Here is a 13,490-nt window from a genome sequence, read left to right on the forward strand (position 1 = left end):
TGTGCTAGGTGCTGGGGCTACAAATAGGATAAAGTCTGTCCCTGCGCTCAGGGATCCCTTGTACTAGCACAACAGTACAAGAGGAGTACTTTGTATTTTGCTGTCTCTCTCAGATAAAACATCCAGTGTTTCGTGATCAAGTTAGCCACCTACTGGTTTTATAACCACAGAGCTTTACTGTTTTTTCCCCACGGATTCTAAGGACTGCAGAAAATCAGGATCTGATCCTACCACGAAACAAGCTGTATCCTGGACTAGAGGGAAGTGTGAAGAAAACGGATCTGGGAGTCTCCCTAGACTTTTGGTTATTTAGGAAGAGATGTTTCTGAAGAGGCAGTCATCTGTTGCAGGGCTTGGTGGGTTTGGTAGGGTAGGCCTGTGCCTGGTGACTTCCTGAACAAGTCCTCTGCTACAGAGAACTAACTCTAAACCTGTCTTAGAGATTGTTCTCGGCTGGGACTGCTAATCTCAGACAGAGGAATGTGAGTTGGTTCCAGACCGTCAAGTCAGGGACACAGTCTTTGCCAAAGTCCAGTCTGAAAGCAGAGCTGTTGTTCAGGTGTGCTTACTTGGCAGTCATTTGTCCTGGGTGGGGAATAGGCACGCTTCCGGAGTTCATGAGATTAGTGGACAGAGATTGACTTTTTTGTTATAAGCCTTTGGGATCCCCGCTCTGCTTTGTGGACTAGCTCCTTGTTTTTATTTTGAGTAGTTCTGGATTGTTAGCTGTCATCTCACTCCTTTCCTTTCCTCTGCTAGCTTCAAGAGACTGGTCAACTCTGACGTCACCCATCGTATAATGTTCATTCATTTATTCAACAAACATTTATTGAAGGCCTGCATGCCCAGCACTGTGCCAAGTGATAACATGTTGGGAATGCATTAGTGAACAAGACACACAACATCCTTGCTTTCAGGGGACTTATATCCTAGAGGAGAAGGTCAGACAGCAATTAATTAAAATAATTTCAGAGTATATCAGGTGCCAGGAAGGAAAGAAACAAGGTACCATGTTAGAGAATAATGCAGATGGGACGTTCTTTCGGGTGGTACTCTGTTGCTTCTTTCCATTGGGTAAGTAAGCCCCTGGTAGAGATGTCATATTCTAGAAAGGGAGAGGAAAAGCATTGTTTGTAGTGGTATTATGTTTTTACGGTTAATGTAGGAGCTTAGCAATCAATGCTAATGAGGAATTAGGAAGTTAAATGTTACTCGCCATAATAAATTTTGAACTGGTTTATTTTTAAATTTAATTGAAACAGAATGAGCCAGGATAGTTTCCCGGTTTGGTTAGGAAGCTGCTCCACTGGGCTGTGACCACCCTGTGGCGGTGTAACTTGAGCCTGGGTGTTTGTTTCCCCCTCAGGTGGAGGCCTGAAGTGTGATCTATGTCCTACCTACGTCCAGCTGCCTGAAACTGCTTTATGAGCACATGACCCTGGACATGGATGCTGTCCTGTCGGATTTTGTCCGTTCCACGGGAGCAGAGCCAGGGCTGGCCCGAGATCTCCTGGAAGGTAAGGAGTCATTGACGGAGAGTAAAGAGAGAGAAGGTAAAATGTGGTGTTTGTTGTTAGGACGATTGTTATGGAACATTTAAGGTGGTCAGGAATCCACTTTGTGTAGGACAGGCCTCGCATTTCAGTTATTTCTGATGTTTGTGTATGACCCGCTGTAATTTTAAAATTCAGGATTCTTTTTTCACCTTGAACTTAGTGGAGTAGCTTTCTCCGCTGTCAGTTTATGCTCAGGGAATGCACCTGAAAGTTTATATTCATTCATTCACTGAAAGCATAATCCCAGATCTGCTATACTTCTTCTTTTATATGTAAATAACTCTTGAATTTTCATATTTCAGATTACCCATAGTTTTGTTTTTCCTGCCCTAATTTGCATGAGTAACTGTATGTTGAACGAATTAAATGTTTTTCTTTTGCTGCGTTGGTTTACTTGAATCTGTATGTACATGTACGTGTGAACGTTCTAGATTTTCAGGTTCTGGAGGTCCAGATCCTGTCTGTGGGATCCTTTGTTAACAGATACTTTCTAGTGAAGAAAATGTATAATGACACAAGCAGGCACACTCATGGAGGAAGTGGCAAGTTGTTAGCATACAAAGGCAGTTTTTAGGTTGGCGGCCCTTAGCAAGGTGTGACAGGTCGACATTTGCTTATTTGCCTGTGAGAAGATCGTGAGTTTGACACAGAAGATCGCAGTTAAATCCCAGGTTCCTAATTCAGCGTGACCTCACCCGTCACTTGCGTTTTCATCTTGTCTTCTACTTCTTTTCCCCACGCTTCCTTTGCGCCGGCCGTGCTGACTGGTCGCCTTGCCCTAGTCATGTCAGGCTGTTTCCTGAGTCTGCAGTATCCATGCCTCCATTGTCCCCCTGAAAATATCCTCCTCCCTCCAGATTCAATTCAAATGTCCCTTCTGTAAAGCAACCCTGAACCGTTACTCATTTCCCTTGTAATGTGTTAAACACCTAATCTCTGTGAGGTACTTGACGTGTATTATCTAATTCTCACACCTACCCTGAAACCTAGGTTTAATTATCCCAGGACACTTAAAAAAAAAACAAAACACGAGGCTCCGCAAAGTTCAGTAGGATTTGAACCTAGGCCATCTGGTTTCCGAGGTTGACTCTGAATGAACAATGATGTTACAAATTACTGCTTGCCTGCTAACAGACATGCACATACACACTCACATACACAACTAACCCATTGCCATGGAGTCGAGTTCGACTCATAGCAACCTTGTAGGACAGAGGAGAAGTGCCCCATAAGATTTCCAAGAAGCGGCTGGTGGATTCCAACCGCTGACCTCTTGGTTAGCAGCTGAGCTCTTAACCAGTGTGTGCCCAGTTATAAATGGTAGTAAGTGCTATGAAGGAAACGTTGAGGATGCTATGAGAGTTTAAGAGAAAAACCTAATTTAGATTTAGAGTGCCGGAAGGCCTTTCTGGAGCAGTGACATTTGAGCTGAACCCTGAAGAGTATGTAGGAGTAGCAAGACAGATGGATGTCGAAAAGAGTGTTTATGCAGAAGAAAGAGGTTATACAAGGAGACTAAGGTGAGAGAGTTGAGAACGTCGGGGAAACTAAAAGTGAGGGAGGTAGGAGGAAGGGTGGAGGGGTGGCAGGAAGCTGGTCAGGTGGGCAGGTGGCAGAACGTGAGTTTAAATTCTATTCTGAGTTCAGTGGGAAGCAGGTGAAGGGTTTTCATCAGGAGAGTGGCGTGATTGGATTTGAGTTTTTAGCAGTGTATTGGTTGGAGGCTATGCAGTGGGTTGGAGGGTGGCCAGAGAAGTTGTAAGATCAGCCAGACCAATGCCACAGTTCAGCTGAGAGGTGACAGTGACTGGGACTGTGATGGTGGCACCAGAGTGAGAAGTGGGTGATTTAAATGTAATTCAGAAGTCGAATCACTGGGACCTGATTCTCACTCTCTCTGTGTCTTTCTGTCTCTTGCTTTTTCCTTTAAAAGATAACCAGTTGTAATGTAAAGAACAAGTTAGAGAGGGGGGAGATTAGTAACAGAGACCAGTTAGAGACCCCCCCCTCCCAGAATACCAAAGACCAGGTAATAGATGATAAGAACGTGAACGGGGGCAGTGACAATAAATATGGACAGGAAGGAACGGATCTGAGAGATGTTTCCGGGGTACAGCCAACCCTGGTGATTGACTGGATGGTGAGGTCCAGTGGGATCTGAGGAACAGCGAGGAGCTGAACGTGACTGAAGTTTCTGGCCTGGAAGGATTGTGACGCCGTTGCTGATTTGGGAGGGAAGATGATGGACATTCAGTTTTGGACATACTGATTTTTAGGAGGACCTGATTATAAGGTGTTTAGCAGACAATTGGAAATACAGATCCAGTGCTCAGGACAGATGTCATTCATTCATTGATCTAGGACAAAAGTCCTTTAGTCATTCAGCACATACTTATTGAGTGCCTGCTGTATGCCAGGGAGTGTTCTAGATTCTTAAAACAAAACAAATAAAAATCCCTGCCCTTCCATTCTAGTGGGAGAGACAGTGAATAAACATAACTAAGCAAGTTATAAAGTATATTTTAAGTTGTTAAGTGCTGTGGAAAACGGTAAGGGGAACGATGAGGCAGGTGGTGATTTTCAGATTGGGTGTCAGGTAGGCCACATTAAGAGTGTGACAGCTGAGCCAATGCTGGAAGGAGACGAAGAGTTGGCTGTGTACACGCGTAGAGGCAGCAGCCTTCCAGGCGGTGACAATAGTCAGTGGGAAGGCCCCAGGGCGGGAGCAGCCTTAGCATGTTCTGGCAACAGCACGGAGGCCAGTGTGACCGGAGCAGAGGGAGTCGGAGCAAATGGTAGTGTCATGGTTTAGAAGTGAAGTCATCAGGGGCGGCTTAACTGGAGCATTACAGCAGTGCGGAAAACAGCCAACAGGAAACACATATATGAGGCTTTCTGGATACCAAGCACTGGTCTGAGTACTTTCAGCTCATTTAATCTTCATAATAACACTGTGAGGTAGGTATCATTATTATCATTTCCATTTCACAGATGAGGACATTGAGGCACAGAGAAAAGGCTGGAAAAGAAGGTTGGCACTAGCTCAGAGCCCGCCGCGACGGTCGGGCGGAGGGCGGCGGGCTTTGTTAACCCCATGACATGTCAGCACTGTCCCTTTGGGTTCCCTATTACCAGCTTTCCTGTCCCCTGCTGCTTTCTCGTCCTTGTCCCTGGACTTGAACAGTATGTGTTTCCTGAATGATTTAACTGGAGAAAGCAACTGATAAATCTGTGACAAAGTCATCATTTAGGATCTTTTCTTCAGTAGGGTGGTGATTCTTAATTTTTTTTTGGTGAGGGGGGCCGCAGTTCCCTTTGATAATCTGATGATAGCTATCAACCCTCTCCCTAGAAAAATACGTATACCACATAACTTTGTATCCAGTTTCTGGTGGTTTACGACACCCTGAAGCCCATCTAGGCTAAGAACCTCTCTGGATTTCAGAGTTAGGAAATCTGGACTTGAGTCCTGCTAAGCCCTGAAGCAAACTAGCTGTGACTGTGAGCAAGTCAGGTGACTTGGCAAGGCTTCATTTCCCTAATCGGTAAAATGAGGTTTTCGAGGAGTGGCTTTCTAAGGCTCTCTAAGGTTCTGATAGCATGTGGTCAATTTTTCTTTAAATCGGAGTGTTGGCTTTAGTTGTGTTTTCAAGTAAGCATTATATTTATAAAAAAGTGAACTAGTATTTTCAAATAATCACAAATGAAATCAAGACAACGATTAAGGTATTAAAATATGTTTGAATTTTTATTCAACTAATTATATTTCACTGTGGAAGTAAACAAAGGACCTTGTATTAAGAACTCAATAGTTATTCTTGCTTTAGTCAGAAGTTTTACTCAGCGCCTGTTACATATCAGGAGTATTTCTGGTGTTATCTGTTCAGTGAGGCCAGCTGAATTTAAAGTTTCTTATTTTGTTTGTAGATTTTTTTCCTCAAACCAGTTTTGTCTTAAGTATTCCTTAAATGCTGTGACTGGTTTATCTCCCAGATTTTTGCTGCCTTGGGCCCTGAGGGATTAGGGAAGGACATATTGATGGTCGGAAAAACCAAATAGATGTCATTCTGCGGAGCAAGTGAGTGATTACACGTAGCTATAACATCTGAGTTGTTCTGATGACAGCTAGCTCTCTGTAACCTCTGGAGGAGGTTCACACTGTTGGAGGGATGAGGATGGGGAATCACATCTCTGACACGTATCAGGGAGTGTTTTAAGGACCCTTGAAAAGCCTTATCTTGGTTAATTGCCAATTTAAATAGTACTTCTGGGCCTCTGAAGTACCAGATGAACCCATAGTACAAGGAATGCTTGTTTACTAATGACATTTCCTTTATTCAGTAAATTCATCAAATACTTATTTGGGTACTTTTTATGTCCTAGGCCTTGTTCTCAGTGCTAGGGACGTACAAGTGACCAGGAAGGTTTCCATCCTCACGAAGGCTTACCCAGGAGGTAGACAGTAAATACGTAAATAAAGAAGTTAGTAATAGTTCAGACTGAAGTGTTCTGAAGAACATGACAGCAGAATAAGGGAAGGGAGAGTGACTGAAGTGTCCCTGAGTATGTGCTATTTTTGACGGAATGGTTGGAGTGATCTTTATGTTCCCTTTTCCACTTCCCTTAAACTCTGCAGTACCCAGCTCACTTTTTGCTTTATCTCCTGTCCAGGAAAGAATTGGGATGTGAGTGCAGCCCTCAGTGATTTTGAACAGCTACGTCAAGTCCATGCTGGGAATCTTTCCCCACCCTTTAGTGAAGGGAGTGGTGGCCCCAGGACCCCTGAAAAGGGGTTTTCTGATAGAGAGTCTACTCGTCCTCCCCGGCCCACCCTACAGCGGCAGGATGACATCGTTCAAGGTACAGGGGTAACTGAGAGACGTTTCTGTATACGCAGTAGGAAGGGATGGGACAGCTAAATGCAGTCGGAAAGTCTAGTGGCCCTTGGAGGTCATTCCGTTCCTCCTCTCGGTCCTCGGCAGCCAGGCTGATCTGAGGTGGCCTCAGCCCACCCGGGCGCTGGAGCCCCTCCCCGCCTCTCTTTGTCTCGAGTGTTGTCCTTTATGAGGGCCTTCTTCAGATGCTGTGATACAAGTGGGGCAGGGGGATAGCGATCCAATTGTTGCAACGAGGGATACGTAATGATGGAATTGAAAGGGTCATTACCACCTGCCTCTTTGGGGGGAAGTTTGTTAATACTTGTTAGTTCTGTCAAAATTTAAAAATGCATATATACTCTGATTCAGCAGTTTCATTTTTAGGAATTTATCGTGTATATATATATAGATAAACACACATATATATACACCTATGTATACGTATTATACGTAGTCCCCAACTTAGGACGTATTCAAGTTATGTCGAACTGCACTTATGACTGTCTTTTTTTTTTTGCACATCTTATCGGTAGTGATATGTACTGCATACAGTGTTGCAGCCCGTAATTTGCTGATGTTATCAGATGTTCACTCCCAGATGGTCAGTGTTCAGTGTTAAATCTACTATTTAAAACTTGTCGTATAGCAGGCTGTGAAAACTTAAAAAAAAGAAAAGTATTCAACTTATGTCAGAACCACCTTAGGATGGAATCATCGGAACAGAACCCTGTCATTAGTCGGGCCCTACCTGTGTGTGTGTGTGTGTGTCTGTGTGTGTGTGTGTGTGTGTGTGTGTGTGTCTGTGTGGGTGTGTCTGTGTGTGTCTGTGTCTGTGTGTGTGTCTGTGTGTGTGTGCCTGTGTGTGTGTCTGTGTGTGTGTCTGTGTCTGTGCGTGCGTGCGTGTCTGTGTGTCTGTGTGTGTCTCTGTGTGTGTGTGTGCATGTGTGTATGTGTCTGTGTGTGTGTGTGTCTGTGTATGTGTCTGTGTCTGTGTGTCTGTGTGTGTATGTGTCTGTGTGTGTCTGTGTGTGTGTGTCTGCGTGTGTGTGCGTCTGTGTGTGTCTGTGTGTGTCTGTGTCTGTGTGTGTGTGTCTGTGTGCGTGTGTGTGTGTCTGTGTGTGTGTCTCTGTGTGTGTGTGTCTGTGTGTGTGTCTCTGTGTCTGTGTGTGTGCATGTGTGTGCGTGTGTGTGTGTGTCTGTGTGTCTCTGTGTATGTGTGTGTCTCTGTGTGTCTGTGTGTGTGTCTGTGTGTCTGTGTGTGTATGTCTGTGTCTGTGTGTGTGTGTCTGCATGTGTGTGTGTCTGTGTGTGTATGTCTGTGTCTGTGTGTGTGTCTGCATGTGTGTATGTCTGTGTCTGTGTGTGTGTCTGCATGTGTGTGTGTCTGTGTGTGTGTGTCTGCGTGTGTTTGTGTGTGTGTCTGCGTGTGTGTCTGTGTGTCTGTGTGTGTCTGTGTGTATGTCTGTGTGTGTATGTGTCTCTGTGTGTGTCTGCGTGTGTGTCTGTGTGTGTCTGTGCGTGTGTCTGTGCGTGCGTGTGTGTCTGTGTCTGTGTGTGTGTCTGTGTCTGTGTGTCTGTGTGTGTCTCTGTGTGTCTCTGTGTCTGTGTGTGTGTCTCTGTGTCTCTGTGCCTCTGTGTGTGTCTGCGTGTGTGTCTGTGTCTGTGTGTGTCTCTGTGTGTCTCTGTGTCTGTGTGTGTGTCTGTGTCTGTGTGTCTGTGTCTCTGTGTGTGTCTGTCTCTGTGTGTGTGTGTGTGTGTGTACTTTAGCTACATAAACACACATACACGTGTGCAGTATACAAGGATCCTCACTGTGGCATCATTTTACAATAACAAAAGCTTGGAAACAACTTTGATGTCCATCAGTAGAGGACTGCTTAAATAAATTGTAAGCATCCATACTGTGGAATGCTCTGCAGCCATTAGAAAGAATTAAGTAGAGCTGGATGTGCTGTTTTGGAAAAAATCTCTAAAATCTATTGAGAAAGGTAAGACTCAGGACAGTGTATATAGTATACTCCCATTTATGTTTTAAAAAATGATTTTAAAGGTGATATTTTTATGCTTCAGTGTGCATAAAAAATTCTAGAAGGATGTAAAATTTTCCCTCTGGGAAAGGGGTCAAGAGTTTTGAATGAGAGAGAGGCTTCTTCTAAAAAAATATTATATACTTTTTGATATTTGATAGTATTTTGATGTTTTACCATGGGCATGTGGTGCTTTTTAAATGCCTAAAAATATAATTTAAAAAATAACCTTACTGTAGATAACTTTAGACAACTCTTGATTTATTATGGATTGAGCATTGCTGCCCAGCGTGACATTTAGCTGTTACCTCCTTCTGATAATAATTATGTAACTCAAGCCATGCAAATGAATGGCAGTATTATACTGAGCAGATTATGATCAGAATGGAATATCTGCTGGGGAATTGCAAATGCCTTGCCTTCAAATAACAAATGAAATTATTACAGTTTTCCTCTGTTAGCATTTAATCAAAATTGATGGTGCCTTTAAATTTCTGATAAATACGGGTATCAAGAAAAGTTGTGGTAAATAAATGATATTGATGATAGATAAGAAAGTCCGTGAATGTGTAAGATTTGTCATTAATTTTCTTACAGTGGAAATCCTTTCCTACATTCCTCAAGACCCTGAAAAATTACAGAGACTCTTTGATTAAATCTAGCCATGTGAAGCCTCATTTCCCTTGTTCTCTTTTCCACCAAACAGTGACCAGGCTAGGTGAATGGGTCTCTGTCATGCTGGGAAATAGACGTGGGAGAAGACAGTCGTAGGGAGAGGCAGCCCAGGCCAATTCTGGACACGGATAGTAGGAGGAATGTGTATCCGGTGCTCATGTGAGTGCCTGTAAAAATACCACCTTCGATATTTCTCCTTGTATTTGCCTTGAGAAAGAAGGTTGTGAAATTCAGTAGCCAGTTAGATTCTTGGTGTTTCCTGCCTGGAAACCCTGTGGAGAGGTAACCATTGCGTCAGTGAAGGGTCCTCTCAGTGGGCTGTCTGTATTCTAAGTGACTCTGTTTCTCCTTGCAGAAAAACGTCTGTCTAGGGGCATCTCCCACGCCAGCTCCAGCATTGTGTCCCTGGCCCGGTCTCATGTCTCCTCCAATGGTGGGGGTGGGGGGAGCAGTGAGCACCCCCTGGAAATGCCCATCTGTGCCTTCCAGCTCCCAGACCTCACTGTGTACAATGAAGACTTCCGCAGCTTCATAGAGAGAGACCTCATTGAACAGTCCATGCTGGTTGCCCTGGAACAGGCAGGTCAGTGAGCGCGTCCTTTCCTGGGCTCTTCCGTCTCCCTCCACCTGTGGGCAGCCTGAGGAGGAGTACTGGAGGGGCTGAGCTGGGGGGCAGCTTCTGATCCCAGCGTGTGGTCTGATTAATACACATGTACTGAGCTAGGCGCTTTTTGAAGTTAAAGAAGGGACACAGGTTAGACACTTTCTCTGGAAAATTTCGTATCTGAAGGAGGGGAAACCAGATATACATACGAAAGGTCTAGGAATGCTAAAAATCAACACGTGAAGAAATACAAACTACTGCTAATTGGCTCTGGAACTCGCTTGTGAACAGAAAGGGCCAGTCCTGCAGACGATGCCAGGGGTGATTAATCTGAAAGGCACATTTGTTTACATGAACCTTTGCTGAAAGAGTTACTTACCTTTACACTTGGGTTTGTCGTAAATTATTTTTAAAATTAGTTGATGTGATAAAATGAGGCAGCTGGGAGTTCTGGGAAAGATAGGTATTAAAAACTCCCGCGGGAGAAAGACTGGGAGGGGAGGTGGGCCATGGAAGTAAAGCTTTTATTTTTCATTTTGTACCCTTCAATACTTTTTGGGTTTTTTTTTGTAACCTTGTACATTTATTTCTGATTTTGAAAAAAAGCAAGTTACCTGGCTAGTAAGATTATAGGCCAGTTTTTCTTTCTATGAACTTTTCGTTAGTTAAAGAAAACTAAGGTGATTTTTAAGCATCATTCGTAAAATATTTTCCTCGTGTAACTAATGGATTGGCAGTTGTGGGAAGGCTACACAGAATTGAGGCTCATTTTCGTGGGTGTTCTACGTGCTGTGTCTTATTGCTCGTGTCTGTAAAGTCACACCATGTACATGCTGATGTGTTGACTGTCACATATGCAGATGACTCCCCCAGGTCACCTTGAATACACGCTTTAAGTTGTTTTCTGTTACTCATGATGAATTTGTGCTGAGCTTTGTTGCTACAGTAGTTACTGGTCTCTGACCAGAGTGAAGGATGCAGAGCCAAACTCAGGAGTCCGCACAGGATTTGAACCTGTGACCTTAGCCTGAGCATCTACCCCCGGGTTTCTCACGCTCGGCGCTGACGTTCTGGGCTGGATAATTTTCGAGTGGGAGCTGTCTTGTGCATTCTGTTATGTTTAGCAGCATCCCTAGCCTCGGCAACTCTCTCCCCCCCGCCCCCCCCACCCATTGTGACAACCAAAAATATCTCCAGACATCGCCGCATGTCCCCGGGGGAAAATTATTCCTGCCTGAGAACTGCAGATCTGACCCATTCTGCCCTGCAGGTTCTGACTGGCTAGACAGGAAGAAGGTCTAAAGAGTCACTGAGCACTCAGAACTGCGGATGGATGGGTTTAGTCTAGGTAGGCTTCCTGGAGGAGGCAAATTTGGAGGCTGTTTTAGAAATAGGGAAGTGTGGCTAATCTGTTCCCTCCTTTTCCTCCCCCGTCGTGTTTCTGCAGGGCGTTTGAACTGGTGGGTGAGTGTGGACCCCACCTGTCAGAGGCTGCTTCCTCTGGCAACTACCGGAGATGGGAACTGCCTCCTGCACGCAGCCTCCCTCGGTGAGTCTCCACAGCCGCCTTCACTCTCCTGGGGATGGGAAGCTATTGAGTCAGACCTCGTTTGTGGGACTCAGTTATACTGTGGCCTTAGGCAGGAGTGTATAAATACATTTTTTCTTCTTAATCTTTTGGTGTGTAAAAAACATACTTTCAGCAGTCATTTGTGAGCCTGTTTACTTTAAATTATAAAACCTGTTTACAGCTCAGTGTATTATTTGCCTTAGCTTAAAGAAGTTCCCTGTTTTCCAAGCGTCCCTCCAGCTCCGATGCTGTTTGCTGTGAGGCCGACCAGTCTCGCCCAGCGTCACACTGTGTCTTGGTTTGTCAGATTTGCTTCAGGAGCAGGACTTTCCTGTCAGGGGTCTGAAGGTGCTGTGTCCCCCACTTGCAAGCGCTCAACATCTCTGAACCACCAGAGTAGTAACATCTTTTCTTGACGAAGTACTTCTTCTCTGAACTGCCGCAGGGGTTTGTTTGAACCTGGGCTTCAGCTAGTTCTCCCTCGTGCCAGGGTCTGTGTATCAGAATTAGTAAGTGGAATTGAATCACAGAAAGGCGTCTTTGTTCTCTTGGTCACCACCATGCTTCCTTGCCGCAGGGATGTGGGGCTTCCATGATCGTGACTTGATGCTACGCAAAGCTTTGTACGCGTTGATGGAGAAGGGAGTGGAGAAGGAAGCTTTGAAGCGCCGCTGGAGATGGCAGCAAACACAGCAGAACAAAGAGGTGGGGAGCTTGGGTGGGACACCTGGTTTCCCAGTTACCTAGGTGAAACGCCCAAGTGTGACCAGTAGGGAATGTCTTCAGGTGCTTGGGTCAGTGTAACCCCCCTGGTAGTCTTGGAAATTGTAGAAAATGCAGAAAACACCCCAGGGTAAATGCCTGCTGATGCAGTCCTCAGAGCTAGTGTGGGGAAGCGGAGACCTGTAGGGGAAGTAGCTACCAATGTGTTTACCTGGTAGGTGCTCAGTAAGCCTTTGACAGATTTTTGTGTTGTTGTTTGCTTATAATAAGGTAGGCCAATTTTTAAGAACTTGTGTTTTCGACCCTTAGAACTGTAAAATTTTTTGGAAGTATTTTTCATATCCTCAGTTTTTAGTTGCTTTAAAATTTTTTAAACGTGCCCCTGTCAAATTGACTTTAAATGGTACTTTTCAAGGATTCAGCAAATGTTGAGGCTGCTTCTATACAAGAAAATAACAATGGGTCATGTGTGCTTTTCATGGTCAGGCAAACTATGGCCTGTGGACCAAATCTGGCCTGCCAGCTGTTTTTGTGAAAAACGTTTGATTGGAACACAGCCCTGCCCGTTCATTTACGTACGTGTGTTTATGTCTGTAACCTTTTCTGTTGCAACAGCAGAGTAGAGTAGTGTAAGGCCTACAAAGCCTGAAATACTTACTGCTTGGCCCTTTACAGAAAAAAATGTGCTGACCTCTGTCCTTTAATAATGACGTCGTGCCTTACCCAGAGATAATGGGCCTCCCTGTTCCCTTTTCCCTGCTCTTGGTGTACGTCTGGGTGTTTCTGCCATTGAATCTGAGAAAATCTCTTCAGAAGAGATTTTGCCTTTTTCTCTCCTGTTTTCTTCTCTTTCTTTTCTCCTTTTGTTGTTCTATCATAACTAAGATTTTTGTTTGTTTCAGTTATTAGAATGTAATGCCCTGAAGATTTAAAATGTGTAAATAGAATGTGATAGGTTTTTTTCTTAAAAAAAAGAGCCCAGTTGTTAAAAGTAGGATGACGTTAAGATCAGAAGCCTGCCCTTGATCAGCCAGTCTGCCGATTCCTTCGAGAAGTAACCCACAGGGCCAAGGCCAAGTAAACTGCATTCTTGATGGCCACCAAATGGCAGTGCAGCTCCCTGGTCCGCTGGGCCGGACCTTGTTGGGAGGGCTGCTGGAGCTAGAGCCCGCCTAGGGGTTTGAACCCGAAGCAGATCAGTAGTCGGCTTTGCTTGCTTTTTTTCACTGTTGACTTCATACCTGAATCTAAGATTTGCCACCTCAGAGGCAAGAAAAGGCGAGAGGAGAGCACACTTGCTGTTAAGCAGAAATGATCACAGCATTTATAGACCAGGTGGGCCCAGTTCTGGCTGTTAACGCCCGTCACGGCCCTCACAGACCAGGTGAGCCCAGTTCTAGCTGTTAACCTGTTAACCCCGTCACGGCACTCACAGACCAGGTGGGCCCAGTTCTGGCT

The 13,490-nt window shown here is 44.8% G+C and overlaps 1 protein-coding gene across 2 annotated transcripts in view; it reads left to right on the forward strand.

Annotated features, from left to right (window-relative positions):
- OTUD7B (OTU deubiquitinase 7B) overlaps positions 1 to 13,490 on the forward strand; it is a 67,766-nt gene that overhangs the window by 42,791 nt on the left and 11,485 nt on the right. For both annotated transcript variants that reach the window (XM_023724518.1, XM_023724519.1), the window contains 5 exons: positions 1,367 to 1,517; positions 6,228 to 6,416; positions 9,491 to 9,718; positions 11,187 to 11,288; positions 11,887 to 12,014. In XM_023724518.1, coding sequence (XP_023580286.1) covers positions 1,433 to 1,517; positions 6,228 to 6,416; positions 9,491 to 9,718; positions 11,187 to 11,288; positions 11,887 to 12,014 — 732 coding nt within the window. In that variant the 5' untranslated portion in view covers positions 1,367 to 1,432. The remainder of the gene's footprint in view (positions 1 to 1,366; positions 1,518 to 6,227; positions 6,417 to 9,490; positions 9,719 to 11,186; positions 11,289 to 11,886; positions 12,015 to 13,490) is intronic.

This window comes from Trichechus manatus, unplaced genomic scaffold, assembly GCF_000243295.1.
Source record: "Trichechus manatus latirostris isolate Lorelei unplaced genomic scaffold, TriManLat1.0 scaffold00250, whole genome shotgun sequence".
Taxonomy (NCBI): domain Eukaryota; kingdom Metazoa; phylum Chordata; class Mammalia; order Sirenia; family Trichechidae; genus Trichechus; species Trichechus manatus.